At 37.4% G+C, this 27,921-nt stretch overlaps 1 protein-coding gene across 1 annotated transcript in view; it reads left to right on the forward strand.

Moving 5' to 3' along the window:
* The first annotated feature begins 530 nt into the window (after positions 1-530).
* Positions 531-27,921, forward strand: part of LOC145987291 (scavenger receptor class B member 1-like) — a 42,227-nt gene continuing 14,836 nt past the window's right edge. The window contains exons 1-2 of the mRNA XM_083121808.1: positions 531-661; positions 23,514-23,605. Coding sequence (XP_082977934.1) covers positions 562-661; positions 23,514-23,605 — 192 coding nt within the window. The 5' untranslated portion in view covers positions 531-561. The remainder of the gene's footprint in view (positions 662-23,513; positions 23,606-27,921) is intronic.

The following is a 27,921-nucleotide window of genomic DNA, read 5'->3' on the forward strand; positions in this document are numbered from 1 at the left end:
TTTTGTCGTATTGATAGGTATAATGAATAAACGGGAAAGGATCTTAAAAATCTTAATTCTAAAAATTCAAAAAAAATATTTTTTCATTGATTGATTTGACACGGAATGACCCATCTTCGGGTTTGGAAATTCGAGGGTTTCTTCAACGTTCGGTGAAGTTATTTACGTTTCTTTTAGTGGGGAGTAAGTACCTTTAGCTGGCTACAATGAAAACAATGAACATTCCACTATCTCGACAATCGCTCCCTGATTCAGCCTTGCTTTGTTCGCAGGCCGTGGGTTTGTGTCAATGTTAACGTACCCTACTTTCAAGTACTCGTATTAGAAAAAAACTCTAAATTACAACATTACGATATAATGACGAGCTGAAGGTCGATTATGGAAGTCATCTCACCTTCCTGAAGGAACCCGTGGAACGATATGAAGTAATCCCGCTTTAGGTTCCCACGAGAATCACTCACTTGAAATTTCCTACGACAGGTTGTAGCATCATGCCACGATCACACTGTGGAACTGGGAGTCTACGGTAAGCAGTTGGTGCAAACAACAACCGGCAGAGCAATGGCCAACTCGAAGCAACAGACGCAAGGCTTCAAGGATGTCGCTTACGATGTGATCAAGGACAGCAAGAAGGAAGATGAGGATAAGAGACGAAGATGGGGCAAGTAAATACAAGATACTGTAACTTAATCAGGGGAACCAACTTTAGAGAAAACATTGCGATAATGTTGTATATGGCATAAGAGGATGAGGATTTGCCCTGAAATGCCTTTTTTGTTCATTGGCCAGAAAATGTAGACTTTTACATTTCAGGCCATTTCTGACAGGAATACATGAATTTTATAATGGCCGTTTTTGCATATTTTAGCCATAGGTGAAAATAACTAATTTTTTAGTATCTCATCCGGGAAAATGATAAGAAATCTGTCGATGTACATTACTTTTGGTGCCCATGTCGTATTTTTGGTGATTTTTGCATGCTTATTTTGTGAGTTTTTAGTGCATATCTATCCTTACCTTGAATTATAAGCCCTTATCCTCTCTTAGTTTCTTTCCAGACTAACGAGGTTCTGGCGTCTGAACCCATGGCCAGTATAATCTTATGGAAATTGTGTCGTGTACCATCCACATGTGTTTGTGATCGTCCCTTCATCTACTTCATCTTATCACCTTTCTTCATCATCTTCGCAATTAGCCAAAACCAGCAGAAACGCTAAGTAAAATAAATCAATTCAATCAATCAATGAATTCAATCTCGTAGTTTCCTAATAACGCTATAAGTGTATAATGATGAAGCATTTTAATTTCGGCGACTTTATTTCTAAAATAAAATCTAGCAACAGGCAAATCATTGGATGGGTTCGAACTCCTCATGCGCACATAAGTTTGCACCACTGATGAATCCAGTTAGGGTATGTCTTCAAGGAAAGGAATCTTTCGACCATATTTGCCGTCTGTTGTTGAGGTAAATTCAATGCAAAGCCTTGACTATTTCATGTAACTATTGCTCCATCGATGTGCTAAAATGTGTGGGAAAGCGTCAAGTAGACTTCTAACCAAGGGGTTCCGGTTTCCATACCCTGCGGATTCCACTTTTAACCGTATTAGCCTATGTGCATAAAGTGGACTTAAAACTCACACTAAAACAAATATTACAACACAGAAGTGTCCGGGATTGTACATCAATGAATTAAATCAGGTAGAGGCGCGGAAAACCTGAAATCGATCGTCTTTGGTGGCAGTGGCGTCTCGTGGCCTCAAATTTGGCCGGGGCTTATTTTTTAAAGAATTTAAAATATAATGAAAATTCACATGAATTACAAAAAATAGGTATTTTTTTTTTCTTCTAGACTACAAAACTGGACTTACTTTTTTGAAATAATTTAAAATGTAATGACAAATTACATGACTTACAAAAAAACGGATATTTATCTTCTTCTAAACTACAAAACTGGACTTATTTTTTTAAAGAATTTAAAATATAATGACAATTCACAAGATTACGAAAGAAACAGGTATTGTTGTGAAACATACCTTTCTACGAACATTGACTCCTGTTCTTCTGCTCAGCAAATTAGTTAGTTATTGCTCAGCAAGTTATTATTTTTTCGTTGAAGCCCTCTATGATTGAAATGTATTCTATCTATATTGTAAGCAACTGCCAAGGCATTTGGTCTGCCTTCTCCCATTGCATTTCTTAAGCAGGTTTTAATACGCTTCAATGTGCTGAAACATCGTTCAGATTCAGCTGTTGCCACTGGAGTTATTCAAACTATGTTTGTCATTTTTACTGTTTCTGAAAAGGTACCCTCTAAATAATTTTAAATAAAAAATGAATGTAATCTACTGATAGAGTTTATGTTTTTCAACTCTTCACTACAATAAAGAACACGAAGTTCCCTCTTTAGTTTTCCCTCTTCTATGAAGGGATCATAAATCTGGGAAGATGCCTTTGTTTAAAGATTGTTCTCTTTCATTATGTCCTCGTAGAGCAAGTCTTTCATTATGTCCTCGTAGAGCAAGTTCATGTCGACGACAGAATTTTAAGCAATCGATAATTCTATTTAATATATGCCTATTTTTCCGGACAAATTCATTGTGTCTTGTAATTGACAGCCTATGTCCTTCATCAATTTGTGTTCGAACATCAACCCTGCCAAACTCACTAAAACATAGCGAATGAAAGCCACCAAAACACTACAGAACAACACGCGAGATCGAACGCGACGCAAAGGAAGTAGCCCCGAATCAGCACTCAAATCCATTGCACTCTCCCCTCCTCTCTCTCCTAGCAGACCTTCACTGTAACGTAGGTGGGTGTAGGCCACGCCTTCCTTTGCGAAGTGCCCCGGAAAACGATAATTGACATCAATGCCGCTAGAAGCGCTGTCGTATCCATTGCAACAAACGATGAATTTACGTGGGTAAAAATCGCCTTTTAAAAGACTGTATGATTATGCGTTATGGTAATTGATAATTACGAGAATACGTCCGTTTTCTTTAGGGGCTAAGCCCCGGAAGCCCCAAGGGACGAGACGTCACTGTTTGGTGGAGACAAACTGAATGCGAACATACTCTTGCAATAACTTACTCCTCGTAATAATAATGGTATATATGAATAGGGGAAAGTAACCAAATTTCGCCTAGTAGCATAATTTCGCCCATCAGAGTTTTTCAGCTGATATGAGTTGTCAACAAACTGCCATAGATCTTAACGTTAGAAATGTTGCGAAAGCAGTCAACTGCGAGATATTGAAGAATATTGCATTATGTGTGCTCCTTGGGCTTTTGAAGATTTTTACCACTGGATTTTTTAGAGGTACCAACGTTTTATAAAAGCTACAGGAAAAGGTATTTTCTATACAGTTACCGATAAGTATGGTTAGTTAGTAAGAAATGTGCTGTAATGTACAGTTTTTTTTTTACGGTTACTTAAGACTTGTGCTCTGAATTCGGAAGAGTCTCATTACACGGCCTCAAGTAAACCCAAATTTCACCAACCTGACGGATCCAAATTTCACCTAACCGTTTCAAGTGGGTTGAATGTACAAAATGTTATATTTCGTTTCATGAGCATTATGTTGGTGACACAGCAAAATATCAACTTTTCACCTGCGAAAATTGCCTCAACATCTAGACAGGGGTCTTAAATAAAAGTACAGCTAAGTAGACTATTTTTAGATTTCATGTTTTCAGCTCACACTGCAGCCAATTTTATTCTTTTCAGTTTTTTCTTGCAGTTCAAATGCTTATGGTGTCACGCATTTCTAATAATTACATACATATTTTCTATTATTTGGTTTCATTACTTGTAACTACCACCTATATGTAAACTACGCAGTGGACGAAATTTGTAGCCTGTTTTAAAAATGACTAGTTTCGTAATGTTTTGGTATAATACATTTTTCTCATATTGTTTGGCTGACGTTCCTTTGATTCCTTGTGTACACTTAGTTTAATGTTTTGTTGTGTTTAGATCACTGATTACTTATTTGTCATGTGTAGTGCAGTAGATTTTGTGTGAAATAAAGAAAGAGTGGGCAAAATTTGGGTACTTTCCCCTATATATGCGATCCTAGAACGGCTAGAGATACAAAAATACCTTACTCTACCACCAACTTTCACATGTCTCACGGTAAGGACTGTAATTACCTTGAACCTGGGGCACGAGCATAATTACACGAGCACCCAAGTACCATAATTTCAGTTATAACACCGTATACAGGTAATTCTGTGTGCTTGTTCAGTTTCGCGTGCAATGCAAAATTAGATTATTCAGTCAAAGCCTGAAACATTACTCAAAGATTTCCACGAGGTGATAAGACATTCATTCTAACGGCTGATGTTCGACACCAGAAGGACCAAAGATTTATCTATCGGTATCGGTATCGAAAATTCCGGTTCGATCTTATTTACCGATACCGGCCAATATTTTCCCGGTGTTTCTGGGTCTGCAAAAATACCACTCAACACTTTCGCGGAATGTAATTATCCTGTAAAATACCAAGTTTCCATTGTTTTGTACAAATATTACGTAAAAAACTGTATTTTGTGATTGCACAACAGGTATCTATATATTCTAATGTATTATTTTAATATTATAAACAGGGTGGGAAAAATCATGGTTTTGTTTTAAAAATAATTTATTCAAATAGATTTTTTTGATGTTTCTTTTTTAAAAAATGCTTAAAATTGCATATGTGGTTTTTGGCACCATACATACCTATAGAAATATGTTTTTATAGAAAGGCTTTTTCTAGTAAGCGGCCCTGTAAAATATTTGAACACTTTGATTAAAGGAAATAAAAAAAATGTAAATATCTGTTTCTGATACTGCACATATGAACCTACCATGAAAATGTTTGTTGAATGTGTTAATGAAACTATAATAATTTCAGTAAGTTACCTTCCAGTGAAAATAAAATATTCTGGATGTACTATACAATTGTAACTTAAAAAAATATTTTCTCTAGTCTTCGTAGTTGAATTGCGACTTTTTTTTAACGGTAGTTTGCAAAATTTCAGCTGCCATGTTTATTTACAGTTTAATGATTTTACTTTTTCTTACCCTTCGTGCTGTTAGGCGTCGGGGTCCTTCAACCACCTGCTAAAACTCTTCCTATCTTGTGCCATTCTTTTAACTTCCATTAGTGTCTTCCCTCCTTTACTTACCATCTCTGACAGGTATTGTTCCCATTCTATCAGAGGTCTTCCTCTTCCTCTCCTTCCTTCTAGTCTGGCTGGCATTACATGTTTCGGTTTTCTTTCTTCTCCTATTCTCATGACATGGCCATACCAGCCCAGTGTTCTTCTCTCTATTATGTCTTCAATTTATTCTACTTGTAACTGTTCCCTGATTATGGTGTTCCTGATTCTATCTCGTCTGGTTTTTCCTATGACTCTTCTGAGGTATTTCATCTCTGTTGCTGTTAATCAACTTTTGTGCTTATTTTGGAGCGTTAAGCTTTCTATGCCATAGAGCATTGTTGGTATAATTAAGTTTTATAAATCCTTAATTTAGTATTTTCTTGTACCTCCTTTTTTCCTACAATTGTATTACTTATTTGGTAATAAATTCCATTTGCTTTTAGAACCTTGCTATTTATTTCTACTTCTACTTTTCCATCGCCTGTTATTATTGTTCCCAAATATTCATACCTATTCACTTGTTCTAGCTGTTCTCCTTGCCATTTTATTTCTAATATGTCTTCACTTCCATGCTTTGATATATGCATTACTTTACTCTTCTTTGGGTTCACTATCATTTCTCTATCTTGTATTGAGCTGGCCCATTCTATTACTGTATGTTGTAGTTCCTGTTTAGTTGATGTTACTAATGCTATGTCATCAGCATACAGAAGTGATTGTACATAAACTGGTTTCAGTTTCCTATTCCCAACCTTACATTTTCGAGTTCTTCTTCTACATTGTTTATGAATTTGATCCATTGTATTATAAATAGTAAGGGGCTGAGGCTATTTCGTTGTTTAACTCCTTTGTTCATGTTAAATTCTTTTGATTTCTCGCCTCCTATTCTCACTATTCCTTAACTGCCTTGTAGACACTTTGTATTCTTCTTACTAGTTTTTCTGAGGCTCCTATTTTTTGTAATGCTGACCATAGTTGCTGTCGAGATACTGTATCGAAAGCTGTCTTTAAATCCAATAAGGCTACAAATAGTTCTTTTTCTCTGCTAAGGAATTTATCTATAACTTGTCGTAGCGTCAAAATGTGATCTTGCGTTTGTCTCCCTCTTCTGAAAGCTGCTTGTTCCTCTTCTAACTCCTCGTCTATTTCATCTCTTAGCCTTCATTCTAATATTCTTGTGTATATTTTAGAGCTACTGAAGATAGACAGATTGCTCTATAATTTTCACATTTTACAGTGCTATCCTTTTTCTGGATTGGTATGATCATGGTTCTTTCCCAATCTTTGGGTATTTTATTTCTCTTCCATGCTTCATTACAAATCTTCCACAACCATTGTACAACTTTCTTTCCTCCCATCTCTATTAGTTCTGGGTATACTCTGTCTGCTCCTGCTGCTTTTCCTAATTTCACTCTCTCTATTGCATCCTCCACTTCTTGCATTTTTATTTCATCTCTTCCATCCTCTTCTATATTTGCACTCTCTGTTGCATCTTCTTCGTTCATCTTCCCATTTTCATCTCTAAATGTGTTTTCGTAGTACATACTCCATGCCTTCAATATACCTTCAGTTTCTGTTTGGATCTTTCCTGATTCATCTTATATGTTTCTTATTCTCTTTCCATACTTTCCCTTCATTGCTTTTACTGTCTGCCAGAACTTTCGACTATTCCCTTGATAGTTTTTCTCTATTTCTAAACCAAACTCATCCCATGATTCTTTGTTTGCTTGTCGGACTGCTTGTTTTACTTCATTTCTCCTCTGAACATACTCATTCTTATTTTCCATGTACTTCTTTCATGCTTATTTCTTACATTTAACTATTTCTTTAACCAAGTTATTCCACCATCTTGATCTTTACTTTGATCTCCTATGGTTGTTAAGCTACAAATTTCTGTAGCTGTCTTAATCAATACTCTTTTTCGAATATTCCATCTTTCTTCTAATTCTTCATTATCTCGGTTCTGGATACTTAGCTCTCTCTCTCTCTCTTTTGTTCAACTCTTCCTTCACTTGCCTTTTAAATTCCTTTTGCTTGCATTCTGTACTTAATTCTCCTATTTTAATTTTTGTATACTTTACTTCTTGTATTTGTTAAGGTTCCTGAAATCTTGTTTTCATTATTAGTAATTTATGTTCTGTGCTTAGTTCTGCACTTCTGTACACTCTGACATCTTGTATTGCATACCTGTATTTTCTGTGTAAGTGGAATAATCTATTGCACTTCTTGCTCTTCTCCTTTCTGCTACAAATATTATGTTATGTATTGTTTTATGTGGAAAAAATGTATTTTCTATAAGTAAATTATTGTCTGTACAATATTCAATCATTCTTTCTCCATTACTATTCTTCACTATTTTTGTTGTATGCTTTCTCATACACTCCTTTCCCTTCTCTGGTTCATTTTCAATTTTGGCATTCAAGTTTTGCATGATGATCACAAGTCTCGCAAAGTCCTTAGCCTAATTCATAGTATCCTGTAGGTTGACATAGAAAAGATCTTTTACACATTCATTTGCATCCTCTGTAGGTGCATAGATCTGAATAAGTGATATCTTCTCCTCCATTTCCATATCTACTCTTCATACATTCTTCTTCAAATATTATACCTATACCTTGTTTTGCTCTTGCTTTCTTATCTACTCCTGACAATATTAAAGTATATCCCTTATTCACCAGTATCTCTCCTGATCGTTTCCTTTTCGTCTCGCTTATACCCAAGATTTTAATCTTGTATTTTTCCATATCCTCTATTATCTCACATTCATTTCCTGTCAGAGAGGTTATATTCCATGTTCCAATAATCATTTTCCTTTTCTTGCCTTGTCGTTTCCATTTGATCTGTCCGGCATCTACCTTCTGTATTCTCTGAATAAAATGAATTTCGACGCCACGTGTGTTATTAGCCCTACGGTGAGTCTAGCAGAATGAAGGGGCTGCCTTCTTATGGCTTTCCGGCCTGCCAGTTTGGAGGGTTTACTCCCTCGCAGTGTCACAGCCATTCTGTTGCTCCAACTCCGCCTGTGACTGTCTGGTTCTAGACTCTTTTGGACTGATGTCCTCATTGACTCTAGGCCAGTACTGCTGCTGCCCCTCTCCAGGAGGCTGCTGCCCCTCTTCAGGGATTTTTATCGACTTCCCAGTCTAGATCTACAGTGTTTAGCGAAATCAGGGTCACCTCGAGAAGGATGTGTTCATCGAACACGCACTGCAGTCTTGGCAAGGGAGAGGTTATGTTCACTTCACCTTACCCTGGGTCGCCCCTCGACCCCCAGTTTAATGATAATGACATTATTTTTGATTTAACATGACTAGTATTTTGTATATTATTCTAAAGAAAATGTTTGCTATTTTTGCCTATATAAATTATTGAATTTTAAATCAAGAGACATTTAAGTGTGTTTAGAGTTTACATATAACATTTCCTTCCATAAAAGCTTCACACCATCAGTACATATATTTTGTTTCTTTTCCTATCTTGGAGCTTAATAAACACCATTAAATGATTACGAGATTAATTTACTTACATTAAAAGTGATTCTGATATCTACAAAATTCTTATGTACATTATTCTATAAATTATTTATTTAAAGTGATTTAAATCAATGATTCAAAAAAAATCAAGTGATTGAAATCAATTCACATTGATTCTAAAGCAAAACTCTGGTAAATTGATGCTTACAATTGGAGTGGAACACTCACTCATTAATATTAATCAATGTTTTGAACAACTTTTAATTGTTACAATTTTCAAGTATCGGTATAAGCATTCAAAGAGGTATCGGTACAGACTTACAAATAAATATTATAGTACTTACACCAATCCTGGTTTCGACGAATCGACCAGGGGCACTGGTTCCCTCTACCCAAATTCCTTACGCCTCCCGTGTACGGAAATACGAGGGTTGGGCCACAAGTCATGGGAACTATTTTTCTTTCGCGTGAATGCAGGACGGGCACCAAAATACGAAATATGCAAATGAAAGGAGCCAGTGTATGATACTGTGGAATCTATGAACAATGCAGATCATGTCTACCAGATTTAGGATAGAGAAGCGTACAAAACATCCCTATAGATAGCATCTTGCCTCCCCATTTTTTGCCACTTTTGCCCCCGCACCATGGTAAACTTTATCTACCAAGAGAACCCAATCGCCGCGACTGCATCGTGCGTGATGGCTTGTCTCGGCCAGCCGCTGTTTAAAAGCTTATAATTTGTCGTTTCTTTATATTTCCTATATTTCCTATGTGGGACGTTCAGTATCTATGAAATTGACAATTTTAATAATGTCCAAGAACGTTCTCTCTCTATCATAATTCTATTTTGTTTATTCATAATTGAATTATGATACTGTAGTCAATTTATTTTTTTCACGTAAAATTACATTTTTACTTCATTATTTGATTCTATAATTAAACGAATAGTACTTTTGATTGAAATATTAGAACACGATTTTATGTAGTTTGTGTTCAGTAATTTCGGATATTTTAAGGTGTGTCAAATTAATCCGTGAAACTGGGAAAAATCAAATTAGTTGCTTAAATGGGACAACAAAATAAAGAGAGACACGTGCAGGAAAAGATGGTAAAAATATATGATTGCCTACTCGAAAAGGAGTGCATAACCTTCCGCATGAAACTTCCTCCTTCTTTTAGTCTTGAGATTATGGTGCTAATAGCTATGAAGACCACTCAAATATTAAGATATTAAGACCGGTAATCGGAATAGAAGACCGATTAACTGGTCCTGTGCAAGCGGACATTTTGCAATTGCAGGCAGAAAAGAAAGTGAACCGACGGGTTGGAAACAATTTGCAATTTGTCAAGTAGGCGAGTTAGCTGGGTTGTCCCAAAAGACGATTTCGTTTGCGGTACCAAGACTAAAAGCTTGACCCTCGCAGCTGAATAGGTCAACCACCTGTAAGTTTGGTAAATCCGGTTTTCGAGTTGCCGGAAAAAAAACTTTTTTTCTTTCTTTCCTTTTTGTACATGCGCATTTGAATTTGAGCAGCAAGAGACGGAGAGAGGTAGATCATCGGTTGCTAAAGAGTTGTCCCACATCAAGTTTCAACAGGTTCAACAGGCCAGAGCAAAGTAGATCACAAAGATGGTAAGACGTCTCGGGGAAAGTACTTTCGAGAATGTGGGCTATGTCGTTGTGAAGAAAGAGAAGTGTAAGGGCAATACGAGTGTGATAAGAACAGGTAGGTAAAACATTATATAATAATCTTAGAGGCGTAAGTTTCAGTAATTTTGAGAAATGACAGGCAGGTGCAACTCGTTTCCTCTGTAATCTTACCGCGGTGTGAGTCTGTGTTTTTACGTTCAAGTCGTTCAGCTCCATCTGTTTATCTAGCGTTGGTTGAGGTGGGTAGGTGAGGTTCTGTGGGGTGGAGGGCGTGGTTTGGGGGAAACTACGTTGTAGTAGAGTTTCGATAATCCAATGTTCCGCATAATCCAAAGCAAGAATTCCGCGTTTTCTTCTGAAAAGTGATCACATAAGTTAGGTGATCAGATTTTAAAACAACAAAAGGAGCACTTTTAATATTTTCCTGCAGGAAAAACGGGACAGCAAGATGTACCATTTTAAATATAAAAACCATTTCCTCATAAATACTTAAGTTTGAAAACTAATTAAACTAATAAATACTGTGTAAATAACGTACATATGATGATATGCACTGTACTTCAAGCAAGCATTCCTTTAGAATTAGCTAATACGGGACTTTTGAACTCCGGTCACCTGCTTTGTGAACTGAAGCAATGCACAGTCCTGATGCAGACGACGCTCGACAATTTCTCTTGAAAGTCTAACTTCAATATTGTTGAATTATTTTTTCCCTAACATCGTTGTTACTATTGTACTGAGCAATCTAAGTATAACATTAAATTATTCGGAACAGTGCTGTATACATGATGTAGTTTTCATTATATTGTCTTCTTCTTTCACTTCTTCCTATTTTCCTGTCGGTCCGTACAGTCCGAGTTTTTGTAACTAGGTAGTTTCATTCCCGTATATTTCGAATTATCGGGACCCTAATGGTCCTGAAGATGAAAGCGGATCTCTAGATGACACTATGGGGGACGTTGACCTAATTTAAACCAAGTTCTGCTCTATCTGTATTTCGATTTAATTTAACTCGCTGCTCTGCCTCTATAGGTTTACTAGAATCTCGATTGATTGAGTTGCTGTTTTAAGTCCACTTTATGCACAGTAAGGCTAATCGAGCCTAAACCTACAGTTTAAAGTGGGATCCGAACCACTATGTGCCTCCACCTGGAATCGAACCAAGGACCCCTTGATTACAAGTCGACGACGCTACCACTGCGCCATCGGGGAGGCCTTTCTGGGATCTCGAGTCTCGCAATGTACAACTTATACAGCGTGTCACCGCACAGACTTTCACGTCGTATGGACGTCATTAAGGGCAAATAACTGTCTTACTAACTTCTTTTTGTTTGACGCCTCGTTTCGATGCTACGAGTCCTTGAAAAAACAATTTTATCCTGAATATTTATGCATCTACACAGAACAGGATCACAATATTTCCGGATATCTTATGTCCAGCCAAATATTTCCTTCACTTTTTATTGTATCTTTAGTTTCTTTCTTATTTTTATTTTATAATTGTATTTATACTCAGGCACATATCTAGAATTATATTTCGCAATCTAATGCTTACATTTAAGTAAGTTTTTCGGATATAACTAAACTTCATATTTTAATAGAATTTTGGACTTGGTAAGTCTTTCGGGGAGGGATCCGGACCCCCTGGGCACCTCCATCTATATACGTACTTGTTAGAACTCGATTAGTAGGAAATATACGTAATCAGTATTCTGAGACAATTTAGATGGTAGAACAGCATATGCTGAACCTCGGTCTCTGATGAAAGATATTTTTATTAACATCATCGCCATGATGATGATGAATATTATTATTATGTTACTGTTTCAGTGGCGAGGCGTCCGGTCTTCGGTAGATGCGACGATGACAAACTAAAATAATAGAACTATTGTTTTTCAAATATTTTAGCCGGACCCTGTGGCCGAGTGGTTAGCACATCGCGCTGCGACGCCAAGGGTCCCGGGTTCGAATCCCGCTCGGGCTTGGTTCTTTGTGAATGTCCATTCATCAATTTCATCATTTCATCACTCATCCCCATCTTCGCAAATTAGCCAAGAGGCACAAAATCTAAGTAAAATAAACTAAATCAATCGATCAAATATTTTAGAAAAGAAGCAAGAAATAAGTCAGAATATTCGCATATTTGTGCGAAATTAGTCAAGTGACACCATAAAACAACTAGAAATACGCAAGAGATGCACTAAGTTTAGCGCATCGAAAGGAGAGCCCAGTGCTACACCCATTCCAACCCTCCCCGCCCCGCTATGTTTCCTGTTGAGTGAAATGGTGTCAGGCGGCCCACGTCATCGCAGGAATTGTGCGAATCCAAGGTCTTTCGACAGCATCTTGAAGGGCTGGTCATAAGAGACCTTTTCCTCCGTGTTTACAACCACGGCAGGGTTTCTGTGACGTCATCAAGATGAAACTTCTCAGAGTGTCTACTATTTCCAGCACTGTAAAGCATGCAACGCTTTGAAGAATATCGCAACACAACTTACACAGAATACATGAAAGTAACGGTGCATAGAAAAAATATAAGTAAGCAAAAGCATAACTTTACCCACGGTTAGTGCTGGGAAGAACTGGAAAAATAGCACTTCCGGATCCATTGTATTTCTTTCAAAGTATTTCTCTTTTTAATTTTTTGAATCCTGTTGTTCAAATATCGATTTCGAAAAAAAAATGTTCTTGCTTTACAAAACACGAAGTACTTCCTGTTGTTTTGTGTTTACTATGGTTACAAAATACAATACTGATCTAATTTTTTTCTCGAGGTTAAAGACATACTTACTCAGAGAGAACATTTCTTTTCTAGCACATCTTACCTTCACACTAGGGAAGGCTAAAAATATCAGGATTCCGGAAAATTTACAAATCTCAATTCTGAAATTTTACTACCTGGATTTCGGAGGCAATCTAAATTTCGGAGAGAGAGGTTTAACAATTTTTCCATTTTTCGGGTAGAATTTATCATCATCCTTATTTTACGATCATATACTTCCAGGTGAAAAAAATGGATTTCGCCATCCCTACTTCACACCATAGAAAACTTCACATCATAGACAAATGTTCTAATACTCTCTGTTCACACGTCATCATCACACTGTTATCATCATTATCAATGTAGGAATTGTGCCTTTCTTCAATCTCTTCTTCGGTGCAATTCGTAATAATTCGAATTTTAAGTCACCTTCGTAATATTTAAATAAAATTGTTAGCAACCTGAAAGTTTGTATTTTCGATAGGATTAGCTCTACCAATTTTTCGGAACTTCTCATCGGACGGAAATGTATGGTAAACAAACTCAGAATATTTTTGTTTTCTTGAGATAGTGTGAACATGAGCTTACAGCACCGTGAGATATTGTAATCTCTCAGATACTAGAATGTGAATCGCACAACATAACGCATGACCTTGGAGTTTACCGTGCACCTCCCCCCCTGGTTAATAGATATACCCTAACGTTTGGCAAGTCTTGCGATGACTACCTAAAAATGCCACGCTTCGCCACTGATCTGTTTGGTATTTGTGATTAAGTCGCCTAAACGCACGACTATGAAAATAAGCGACTGGGCAGAATTACGCTGGTGCCACATATGGGAAAAGCAAAGCGAGAGCAGGACAAAAGTGGCTGGTTCCCGCGCACTGTGTTGTAACGTCAACCGGGCTCATGGTCGTGTGCACGAACGAAGATCAAAATTTAAACTCGGATCGGGAAAGGATAACTGGAAAATTCCATTGCACGAAGACAGTTCAACACTTGATCGCGATCTAGGAACATCAAAACGAGTTTATCTTCTGATCGGCCATTCGCCACCGTTTTGGTGTCTGATCCTGGTTCACCATACTGACGCTTCGACTGCAGGCAGTTGTTTTTGAATATATAAAAAGCGGAAAGAGATATCGAGGGCGTGCAAACGCTAGTGATGTTGGGTGTACAATGCTGGTAATTCGAGAACTGTGTAAAAACTGCCAAAATAACAATAATAATTTGTGGTTCTGTGGTGCAAAGTCGTAATGTTTCTAAATACTTTCTACCCCAGAACACAAAACATATATAAATGTCATATATTACGTGCAAGTGCAAGGTAAATTAGAACACAGCAATGTTACGATATTGCTACATGGTGTTGAAAATATCAAATATGATTGTATAAATTTACGAAAATACATGTTACTGGCTATTTACACGTCACGACACTATAAATATATAAGAATTAAGATATGAAAAATTCAACTTACTTACCACAGACATCAGTATGGTATCAAAATCGAATGCATTTCGTAAGGCATTAAAGTTCCGTAGAAGAAGGTCCCATGCTTTCTCCTTCTCCTTTTGTGTTGTGCCGTCAGTTATTTTTTAATATTATTATTTTTTTACACTCTACTACATTCTTGTACTCGTCGACAAGGTTGATTAGTACATCACTCAAATTCAGAGAAGTTTGCAGCCCGAATTACTTTCTTCTCCTACATGTTGATACTTTAACACATCACACTACTCTATGCGGCTTTTGATTGTAATGGGTTTGCTCAAAGCAAACTATTGTAGGTGGCAGCAGCCCTGTTGTGCCCCCACGCGTTTGATCGGCATTTGTTCTCCCATTTAAATACATGGATAATTTGATGCCGAACGTGATGCTATTACATTAAATTACAAGTTTAATATCATCTTAACCTCACAAATGACGTCTGAACATGATAGTTGAATAATCAGTGCTGTAAAAGTAAGACTTTTGAAAAGACGATCGTCAACAACAGAAAAGATAGCGGAACTCAAAAAAGCCTTAAAATTTGCACAGCACTTTTTTTACGTCACTTGCAAATTTCACAATTTAAGTGATCTATTGTTGAGAATCCGGTAATGAATAATGCATAATAATTCCGCGCGACTGAAACTTTATTTTTATAGTTGTTTTTAATACCAACTGACTTTTTTCACGTGATATTATACTTTTCCACGTAGCTAGTAAATATGGTCCTTTGTTTTATATACTACACACATTTATCGCCAAAAATAGTTATTACAAAAAATATTTTTTCTTCTGTTTCATGTCTCTCAACCTCTAGGGCTATGTTATTTACAGGAATTATAATTTTAAAATTGTTGTTACCAAGAAAAAGAAGGACGAAAATACGAGGTGAGAATATCTGCTTAATACAATGAAAACTCACATTAATATTAAATTATCGGATAGGGCATAATGTCAGTCATAGTGTATAATAATATATATCATGCGTTTACGCACTTAATGCACTTTTCTTTATAATTTTGCGAGTTTCTTCGATTCCTACCCGTCGTTGAATTACACATGCTCGCAACCAGAAAAAAAGCATTTAGTCATTCCATGCGAAATCAACACAGCCTTTGACCTGACCATCTCCGATTTTCATGAAATTTGGGGAATTGAAACTATGCATGGAACTTAGTAAGTATAAAAATTTTTAGTCTCGTGCGTCTTGTAATTGTTAAATTATTCAAGGTCAAAGTTAGCAAAAATTGCCTTTTTTGAGCCCGCTTATCTATACTAAATGTGCTGTAACTCCGCCCCTATTTCACCTAGGAAGCTCAAATAAAGCTTACTGTACAGGGAATTGAATAAGCTTTCCAGTGATATATAACAAGCCTACCTTTGGATAAAAATATAATTTTATCACGTGACCTTGACTTTGACCTTGAATATCTCAAAACATGTCATCACCAAAAATCGTGAAAAAAATATATTTGGTCCCTCATTCCATACTCTAAAACATACCAAAAAATCATTCTGGGAATGCAATGGGATCAGAAGATACAAAATAATATGTGTAACTATGTGACTGATAAAAGCCCCATTACATGAACTATGAAGAGTCAAATGTCCCTTAACACCCCCTACAAAATATGAAGGAGTTATCCTGGGTATAATTGGTCATGAAAGAAATAGGTTAGGCACAGGGAGATTTCTAGCCGTGTGTGTCAAACGCAGGTCCGGCATATTGTTGACCGCCATATTGAATTCAACGCAAACATTTCAAAGGAAAGGGGGTGATGTGATATATCAAATAAGGCTAGAATTTCACGAGAAATGAAGTGACGAAGGATTTTCCAACGTATCTTACGCCAGCAAAAAGTTAAACACAAATCTTTCACTTACGATATATGCACATTATAATGTTGTCAATGTTCCTGTGAGCACACTCGTTGACGTCTCTCACACTCGCATAGAACATTTGGTAATGTAGCAGGTGCAACATCATCGCAAGCAGCAACTATGCCTTCTCTCAGATGGTCAATATCAGGGACTTTTAGTGCATGCACCATTCTCTTCAAATGTTTCTGAAGGTAAAAGTCCTCCTAAGATGTTAGATCTGGGGAATGTGCAGGCCTTTTAATAGATCCCCGTGTGCCCATCAATCTACCTAGAAAATTACCATGAAGAAATTGCGAAAATGTCTACATAGTGTGGTCACACTCTGTCCTGTTTCAAAACTCTCGAAAAGTGCCATATCCCGTAAGCAAGGGTGAAAAAACCTGTTCACTTAACAAATCCAAGAAGCCCTCACCATTTAAGGTTCCGTTGTTGAATATGGACCAACCATTCCCGTTCGCCATATATTATACCACATAATTAGCTTACCAGCAACAACCATTCGACTGAGCAAATCACAGGTATTGCATATTATTTTTATTAACTTCACCGTGAACATAAAAATTTGCCTCGTCACTGAATAATTTTTCATTCCAAACGAAGTGTTACGTAATTGTTTGAGATACTTTTCCCAATATTCTTCACTATTCAACTATTTGGTGAATGTAGCTGATTAAAATCATATGCAATGGTGCGTATACTTCTTTCTCTCCCAAGATGTCAGCGTGATCTCGATGAGTTCCTAACACGTTAGGAGCATTCCAATGCTTTGTTTTTAACACCTCGAAAAGGAGAAAATTGTTACAAGCATGCAGTAATAAATTTTTGCTGGTTAAATATATGTTGGAAAATCCTTCGTCACTTCATTTCTCGTGAAATTCTAGCCTTATTTGATATATCACATCACCCCCTTTCCTTTGAAATGTTTGCGTTGAATTCAATATGGCGGTCAACAATATGCCGGACCTGCGCTTGACACACACGGCTAGAAATCTCCCTGTGCCTAACCTATTTCTTTCATGACAAATTATACCCAGGATAACTCCTTCACATTTTGTAGGGGGTGTTAAGGGACATTTGACTCTTCATAGTTCATGTAATGGGGCTTTTATCAGTCACATAGTTACACATATTATTTTGTATCTTCTGATCCCATTGCATTCCCAGAATGATTTTTTGGTATGTTTTAGAGTATGGAATGAGGGACCAAATATATTTTTTTCACGATTTTTGGTGATGACATGTTTTGAGATATTCAAGGTCAAAGTCAAGGTCACGTGACAAAATTATATTTTTTATCCAAAGGTAGGCTTGTTATATATCACTGGAAAGCTTATTCAATTCCCTGTACAATAAGCTTTATTTGAGCTTCCTAGGTGAAATAGGGGCGGAGTTACAGCACATTTAGTATAGCTAAGCGGGCTCAAAAAAGGCAATTTCTGCAAACTTTGACCTTGAATAATTTAACAATTACAAGACGCACGAGACTAAAAATTTTCATAGTTACTAAGTTCTATGCATAGTTTCAACTCCCCAAATTTCATGAAAATCGGAGATGGTCAGGTTAAAAATTGCACATATCTGTGTTGATTTGGCATGGAATGACAATGCTGGCATAGTGTAAAAATGTAAATTTTTGTATTTTCGACCCATGGCAGCTAGAGACGACCCAAATGACGTCAAACTTAGTGTTTTTTGTGCATTAACGTACTATACAGCACATTTTCGCAACCTTTCCGTTGCGCTTTAAGGCGAAGAGGGACAATTACGCACCAGGCATGCATTTATTCCAATATCGTCGGAATGAGCAATGCTACTAAAAAGATCTCCGCCAGAAATGAAGAGTATGAATTTCTCCCCATGTGGCAAGTGGAAGCGCTTTCCTAAGTTGATTATTAAGCCTTATACGATTTTTGAAAAATATGATGAATTAGTATTTACCGAATCCCATGTATTCCTTATGGGACATCAACTTCAACTTCAAGTTACGGCTCATCAAATGGGAGTTTCGACTTTTCCTACTGCTATGACATAGTTCTACGTGTCCTTTTTCCGTCCATGTACTTTTCTACGTCATCGGATGTTTGATATTCCCGAGAGAACAAATAAAATAATGGTCCCATAAGCCTAGTGCATTTCTCCTTGCCTCCTACGGCCATCCTGGCAGTGTTGCCAAACCTGATGTGCATAATAGAGCTAAATTTCACCATTAATATAGCTAAAGAGGACTTTCAAGGAGCTAGATTAACGAAGGCTGCATAAAGTGCCTACTAGGGTAATTTTAGTTGTCAGAGGGGTAGGGGTGCTGCTATTACCGTTAGCTTTAAAGTGATGGCAATTTATTCTTTCTTAGTTTTCACCGCATAGATTTGGCGGCATCACCCATCTCAATAATCCAATGATGTTAATATAAAATCGAAAATAAAGGGTTCCCGATAACACAATTGTCATCTTCATCTTAGCCACAGCGCTATATATAAAAATACATGGGGAGGAAACAAAAGGTGGGTGACGCAGTCTATAGCTATACGAATATCACGTCACGTGCAAAATGTACACTCATGGCAAAAGTTGGTATTTTTGGGCCGGAGCCAGTGGTGGGCATCATGGTGGGGCAGAGGGCGGGTGCCACAGTTCACAGTCAAACGAGTGCACGAAAGAGCCAGATTTGGCTCCAAAAGAGCGAAGTTGGCAACAGTGATCAGCAGCTGCCCCAGCGAGAAAGACCAAGGGGAAATTGTCCCTCCTCGCCTTAACATAATAATTCTTAGGTTCAGGAGAATGTAATTTTCGGAAACTTATGACTGGCTACATAATCTTTAAGCATTGCTAAACCCATTTTTATTATCGATTTACACGATAAATTCTTACGGTCAATGAAAATAACGTTTGAATAGCCATCCCATCGTGCTCCAATGTAAAGCTTAGGGCAACCAAATGACGAACGAAATTATTTAGGGACGGAACAGGGGTGGCGCCGCCACCGGAAAAGTTTGGCAATGAACATTCCCATTTGTTTTAGCCAACCAATCAGGTATAGCCTTACAAATTAACCTCGGATCAGTTGAACGGAATCTCGTGAACGTCGTTTTTCGTTGGTGCAATGCAAATCTTTAAACCAAGTTCATTTAGAGTGGATTAAGATTGATCTCGTTCATCTGAACTTCGAAATAATCGGCGTTTCGAGCAAATACTGTCCGTTTGTATCACATAGATTATAAAAACCAACTCTACAACGAGATATTTTATTCTCTTAAACCCCCGAAAACACGAGGTTGAGCTCCAACGTGGCAACAGCGTGAACTTCTGCCACCCGCCTAATTTCGTAGCCGTGCGTTTAGTAAATTTGGTTCATATAAAATTTTAAAGGTTACGTTTTCGATTTCGTCTCCACAACAGTGATGCCAATCGTAGGGACATGTCCCTACGCATAGGGACTTGTCACTATATCTTACCCGCGTAGGGACAGATTTTGCCAAATGAGGGAAAACGTAGGGACTTTTTTCAATGTTGGAAAATAACATTTTATTGTGCAAAGGTGCAAAGAACTAACTAACAAATCTCCATCAGAATTTTGGAATATGTTATGAGTTACCAAGAACATTGAAGACAAGTTCTTTTTTTAAAACAGTTCCACTCTCGCGAAAATAGTGCTAACATTACCACATTCTAACGCGGAAACGGAATATTTTCAATGTTAAGTGATACAAAAACAAAAAAGAGAAATAAAATGGGACCAGAATTGTTAAATTCTTTGCTAGTGATAAATTCTTCCCTTAAGGCACGTGAAGAAGACTACAGGAAATACAGCATCACCAACCAACAATATCTCTTCACAGCAGTAGCATGTATGATTTCAAATAACATAATCAACAGTAAACGACTCAACGTTATTCATTCATAAATTGTGGAAGCATCGAGCAGAAAGATTTGGTATGTAAATGTGTACATTTTATCTTCTGTTTTGCATGCTCATGAGGTGTTGTTTTCTTTTTAGTCGCTTTACTTGGCGTAGGGACATTTTGACTACGTCTGTAGGGACATTGCCGAAAAATGGTTGGCAACACTGCTCCACAAGTCTCGAAGCACCTGGTGTCGTTTTCATCTCGATTTTTTTCATTCTCGCTACGAAGTCTTCGACTGATAGTCATTCACGGCTACATCGCAACAGTCTTTTGTCCTTTTCAACCTTTACAACAATACAGAAATTGCTAAGGCTCTAAGTTCAAGGAAGTTTAATGACGGTGCCGAAGAATGCCTCGCTGGCATTTCCTATTCGACTGGGGAAACACAATGCCAAGGCTGCAGTGCAACTGAGAACAGAAGATCGTCAGTGAACCGTAAACAAACGAACACATTGTAGCAAAAAGGTGATTCTTTATACATGATGATTAATAAGTGTTGGCACGTGGCAGACAGGTGTAAGGGGTCGTAACTTCCACTTCGGATTTTTTAAAAAGAAGTTTTGCGTGTTGCATTTGGGCGGTGGGAATGATGAGAAGTCATTGTCCAAATTTCCACACCGAGAATCAAGAACCAAGAATCATATCGAAGTCTCTTGAATATCAAAACAAGAGACGAGACTTGGCACCGGATGATTTCTAAATTTCAATCTTGGCCTCCTCTCGTGGTATATCCTGGAATGCATTTTGCAGACTAACGAGGATCTGGCGCCTGGATCTGCTGCAGCCAGGGTAATCCTCTTTGGAAATTGTGTTATATCGTCCATAAGTGTTTGTGATTGTCCCTTCATCCATCTTATGGGATGACCACTCATCTCATTGTCGCAATTAGGCCAAAGTGGCAGAAAAGTGACGTAAGATAATCTAATTAAATCAATCGATTCGAATCACGCAATAGTAATGAATAGAGAAATGAAAGAAATATTTATTAGAACAAACTAAAAACACTCACTCTTCCACATGAAACATATAACCAGGGTACGAATTATTATGGTAGAAAATATGCCTCGTTTGCACCCCCTGGAAAAAAATTGCCTTGCTTTCTCCCCTCCATGGAGAAAATCGTGCGGACGTCCATGCACACATTAGAGATAAGTATCCCGGCAACAAGGGTAAATCTTCAACCCTGTCAGGAATGATATCACCTTCCCCCAACCCATAACACTATAGTAGTCATAATACTGTATCACAAATGGTCCGTTATCATTTTTAATGTGAACTTGTTCATGATACAATTATAGTTTCAGGGAATATTTTAAAATGTTTTGAGTATTTGTTGCTACTAGCTAAAGAAAGAGAAATATATTCAAGGTTTGTCGTTGTTACACTAAATTTTTACACAAGAAAGAGCAGCAGGTGAACTCTGTCTGGAAGTTTATGTGTCTGTGAGAGAAAGACAGAGATTGGAAAGGAAGGTCCAAAAATATAAGCTGCTTGACTCATTTATAAAATACCATATTCTAAGCAACCAAGTATACTGAAAACGAATGTTAAGTACTACAATATGCATTAACCTCTGTTATGTAATATCCATTGTTGCACAGAATTGCACAATGATATGAAAATGCAAGTTGTATGCAAGAGAAATGTACATACATTTACTACATTGTCTTGTAGAGAAAGAAGTAGCATCCATTGTGATAAGTAATAAGAAATCTTCAATTTTTTAAAACTTCATGAATGCATGTTGTTGTCATAGACTCCGCACATTTGATTGATGTACGATATGCTCGATCTTGAAACTCATAAAATTGTCGAGTGCTACGATGACAAGGCTCGCGAGTTCGATTCTCACCCGGGGTATGGGTGTTCTTTGAGTGTCTCTTCATCAACCTCATCACATCATTAGGCCTCCCAGATGATTGATCTGGTTTGTTTTGATTAGCTTTTCTGCCACTCTTGGCTTATTGTGAAGATGAGGATGAGTGATGATGTGATGAGATTGATGAAGGGTCACTGTGTGTGTGTGTGTGTGTGTGTGTGTGAACGCAGTTAGATTATATTAAACATCCCCCGCCTCCTATATCGTTTTCATGTTGAATCATATCATATACAACTTAAGATATGGTTCAACATTACGACGATGTAGAAGGTATGGGGTGCTTACGCAAATTATCCTAGCTGCGTTCCCTCAGATAAACACAGACAGACACGCACGCTATTAATTACCTTCATCTTTCTTCCTCCCTCAATTTCTTTTAAGTTGGTTTGCTATTCACACTTACATCTTTCCGGGTGGTACGAAACAGAGATTTTTCATATGTTCCTAAAGTGGTACCAAAGAGGTAAGTTGTAACCATGAAGAAAGAAAAGTTGGCAACTATGTCGTCAAGAATACAGATTCGGTAGCTTAGAAGGGAATTACCCAACTCCCGTACATTGAACTCTTCATTCAGAGTTTTTACTCGGCACTCACCAGGAAGTTATCCATTTCATTCCAATGCAAGTCGCATGTAGTGTGTGAAGCGATTGCAATTTGTCTTTGCAATTCCACTGCAGTTCGATGAACTATTCGTCTTCAGACTACATAGTCAGGTGCACAAGAGAGAGTTGATAAGATGAATATCCTCCTCCATTCAACCAGATTTTATTTTTTATAAAAGGTGCAAGAAAGATAAAGAATGTTGAATATAGATGTGACTTATAAAAGAGTTCATATGCGGTGTATGGAATCCTTATGCATATAATTAATTTTTTGATAGAAAACCTGGTTGAATCTTAATAACTGAAGACCCAGGGGGAAAAACGATGAATGTCGATTTTTCGCCCATTTTGAGATCGCAGCGCCATCTGATAGTTCAGAAGCTGTACTATAAGAATGAGAATGGCCTTAGTTGGGAAACGGTGAGAAGTGCCTGAAAAACGCATTATTATTTTGGTATATACTGACGTATTTATGAATAGAATTTTTTTGTTTTTCATTTCCTGGCAAATCGTCTCGAATGAACGTTGATTGTTTTTCCCCCTGGCCCTTCAACTGTGAACGTGTATAACTGGAACTGGTGTAAAGACAATGTTTACATCCAATGTAATAAATGTAAGAAAAAGGTTATATTCTACAGTTGATCACCCTGCCAGTGACTTCAGTATACTTCGTACTTTGTTTTCTTAGTGTATATTCTATATATTTGCTTTGATCTTTCAGACTTGCTTGTCCTGGCAACTGTGTTCGTCTTCAGTGCGATTGGGACCATTGTTTTGTTCACAACGAATCTTATGGATCAAATTATTCTTGAGGTAATGTTGAATAACAATTCACAAAATATATAGCTTTTTCTTTGTTATTAGATTGCTCATTTTGCTATAGCCATAAGTAAATGATTCAAATTAGTACTTGTAGTTGATAAATAATAACTCCCTTCACGCTTGCACTTTAGAAACAATTGTTTATATCTTTAGAGTGTACAGAAAGTCCACAGCAGGGTAAATTGTGTTCATCTTGCTGGAATGTAATGTTTACTCTTATTGTGAGTACGGTTAATTGAGACATGGGAGGGTAACGAGGAAGGCCGGAGGGGTGTCGCCCCATAAGACATTAATTATTTGATTAATTAATTAACCTTAATGTGGTTTATAAAGTACAAATGAGTGTTAAAAACTTGATGAATCTAGGATGGAATGTAGAAGTTGGTGGAGGTTTCCGTATGGAATACCTCGGGAACATTTCTGCTAACTCATATATCAACGGGGTCGGCCCCCTTGGCGGAGTGGTTAGCACATCGCGCTAGGACGCCAGGGGTCCCGGGTTCGAATCCTGGGATGGGCATGGATGTTTGTTTATCAATTTCATCATATCACTCATCCCAATCTTCGCAAATTAGCCAAAAGTGGCACAAAAGCGAAGTTAAACATTGAAAATCAATCAATCATATAGCAACGAAGCCACGTCCTGTCAGTAGCAGTCGACCTCCGTGGTGGAGTGGTTAGCGTAGCACAACAAGGTCCCGGCTTAGAATCCTGGGTAAGATATAGATGTTTGTGTACAACTGTTGTGAACGAAAAAGTAGAACAAATAAGTGACATGGATGTGAGAAATTGAAAGACGCTTCTTCTTTTTTTTTAAGATGAGGATGGGTGATGATATGATGAGATTGATGAAGGGACTTGTGGTTATTAGATGATTTGGAAAAGTGTAATATCTGAAGCTCTACTGGCCATAATATGATTAAGGGGTCTACAATCAAGAATCAATATGGGTGTTAAAAAAGGCAGTAACGGACCCGAAAAGAAAGTTGTTAGTCCGTCACTGAATGGACGGACAGTATTTCACTTACGAACTACACGCTGCTGATTTTCAAATATTTAAAACTGCTTTATGGAGAAAAATAAAAGGCGATTTTTTTAGAGATAATAACAAAAGAAAGAAAGATGAAACAATTATATTGCTATTCTAATTTGTTTTCCAAATAGTTTTTAGCAACCTTAGCAAATGATCACAGGTGATAGTAACAAATTTTAGGTGAGTATCGACGAAACTTTTGATGGGACTCTATAGCCTCGTATAGTTCGCTGCACTTTCTGACACTAAAGTTCAAATCACCAACCCTGAGACTTTCTGTAAACAAAACCACGTGCATGCAGAAAGCATTGCAAACTCATAGAAGTAAAATAATCCACACGAAAATCCAGCGTTGTTACAGGGTTCATTACGTAAGATAAAACAACGGCCAATTTGCAGTATGGGTTACGCTGCCGCAAATGACGTCTCACTTTAAACCCAATGGTCTTTCTTTTGTACTTATTACTTCACCTTTATGGTTAACTCTTTGCACCAGTAATCATTTCCCATAAATTTGCTTCTTTCTTGCATGCGAATTGAATATATTTTACTGGCATTTTTGTAGACAAAATGATATAACATGGTAATGTATATTGTATATTTCTAAGGTTTGATATAGATAGGAGTGTATTTGAAATTTGTTTGTAGATTTTATGTAAATTGTATCTTATGTAAATAAAATATATAATGGGCATATACAGCCATATGCATTGCTGTAAGTCCAATAAATATATTGATGATGATGATCAAAACAAGACAAAGAAAGTTCGTAAATTTATTGCGGTTGGAAACTTTGACAAGCATCCTAATAACGATATTTGTTCCGCCAAATATAGTGCACTTCGTAAAATAACTTGGTGACATGGCAAGGCAAGATAAATGTGAACATTTTGTAGGAATATGCATTGTAACTTTCAATGAGCTTAGAGATTTGTGAACACAATGATATTTTATAACATTGGTTATTTTCTAAAAATAACCATGTGAACAGGAAGGAAGTAGTGCCACTTTCAACAAGGCGAGCTCTATGCGTGCGGGAAGGTCTCCGTGTTCTCCGAGCTTGTTTTCAAAGCACCAGCAAGGACAGCCTTTGAAAAGGGGCGAGAAACAGATTCTACTCAATATTTATGTAACGTTCTGTCAGTGGTATCCTGAAAAACCAGTAAAAGAAATGGTTAAGTTGGTATCCCAGTGCAGTGGTGTGTCAGTGTCTGCAGTTTTAAGGGTTATGAAAGACAGAAAAATGACCGGGAAAGTTGTGTCTCCCAAACAAAACCAACAAAGTTGTGTCTCGTGTTAATAAGTATGACGATTTCGAAATAAGTGCAATAAGGCGCAAAGTGAATTCTTTCTTTTTAAACCAAGAACTACCTACTTTGAGAAAGGTTTTAGCTGAAGTTAATAATGATGAAGATCTTCCAAGTTTCAGTATGTCTACGTTAAACCGCCTCTTGCTGGATGTTGGGCTTGTTTGTGGAAAGAGGAACCGACAAGCAGCACTCGTTGATAGGGATGATGTTGTTGTTTGGCGGCGAAAATACCTCCGATCCATTCGGGAACTACGAAACCAAGGTAAGAAAATCTATTACTTGGATGAAACGTGGGTGAATGCGGGGCACACTGTAAGCAAGGTGTGGCATGATAGCACTATAACCTCAAAGAAGCAAGCTTTCCTCGAAGGACTATGAACTGGACTTAAACAACCATCATGAAAAGGCAAAATTCTCATTATCACTCACATTGGAAGTGAAAATGGCTTTGTTGAAGGTGCGGAACTTATTTGTGTGTCGAAAACGACTGGCGATTACCATGAAGACATGAACGGTCATATTTTTAAAGAGTGGTTTTCGTCTGCCTTCCTAAACTTAATGCGGATAGTGTTATTGTGCTCGACAATGCTCCCTATCTTAGCGTGAAATGCGAAACATTACCGACCACTGCTTGGAGGAAAGGTGATATTTTAGAATGGCTACGTGGCAAAGGTGTCGTACTTTCAGCTGATTCATTAAAGTTGGAACTTTTGGATCAAGTTTCCCACTTGAAGCCAAGCTACGATAGTTCCGTGATAGACGAAATGGCAAGGAGATCGGGGCACACTGTGTTGCGCTTGCCTCCTTACCACTGTAACCTCAATCCCATTGAACTGATATGGGCTCAAGTCAAAGGGTACGTTGCCAGGAACAACAAAACATTCAAGCTTGAAGAAGTGAAGAGACTTACTGAGAGTGGCATTTCTTAAATTTCAGCTAACAACTGGGCAGATGCAGTTCGACACGTTATTGAAAAAGAAGAGAGAAAACTGTGGGATGTGGACAATTTAACCGAGAACTTGAATTTTGAAAGATTTGTTATCCAAGTAAGCGACAGGGAAAGAGAATCCGAAGACAGCTGTGACGAAGATTTGGCAGTAAGTGAACCCCTTCCATTGAATTAAAAATACATATTTTCACCCTGTCTCAACAGTTTGGGCATTGTCGTGACTTATGAAATGTAAAGTGAAGAGGAAGAATCAACGTTTCATTTTTCTCGGCTTGCCTTTGATTTGAGTCTGATCTTTTCTTTCTGCCACCAGAATACAATACTCTGGACGTCAACAATATAGAGAAATGTTTTGGTGCGAGTGAAATACTGAAATAAAGTATAGTTTAAATATGCTTACGATTGTCTTTGCTTTGTCACTGATAACAAAGGAAAATTTAGCGTACTATGTTTTTGTTAGTAAATATACACATGGGACAGGTTATTATAAAACAGTAGAAAATAAAATTTGAAAATGTTTAATTCAAGAACATTTCTGTTAGACATCCATTTTGGCTCTTATATAAAATGAATAGGTGCGGCGAACTATGAGTGTAACAGCAGATGATTGCGGTAGTCGGCGGTCATGAATCAGCTAACGCGGAGTGATACATCGAATCGGTGAGACAGTTTGTTTACAGAAGATCTCAGGGTTGGTGATTTACACTTTAGGTGTAGCTTTAGCAAATTCTCGCCACACACTACAATAAAGCCTGATCTGGAAACCAGACAGGGAACTTGCGTCTGTGCAGACTAATCCAAGCCATGATTCACCCCAATCTAAACTCTCATCCCATCATACTCTCCCCTCAAGCTTAAAACAGTTCTGGATACCAGAATGTTTGTCCCTCCTGTACATAGCATTGCCTACTATCTATATGATAACTAAAACTAACCAATGAACTAACACAAATTAATCCATAACTACTATTAAGAAGTTTAATTAATTACCAATCATACAAATGCACAGTAAATT

This window comes from Lepisma saccharinum, chromosome 4 (assembly GCF_977018435.1).
Source record: "Lepisma saccharinum chromosome 4, izLepSacc3.1, whole genome shotgun sequence".
Lineage (NCBI taxonomy): Eukaryota > Metazoa > Arthropoda > Insecta > Zygentoma > Lepismatidae > Lepisma > Lepisma saccharinum.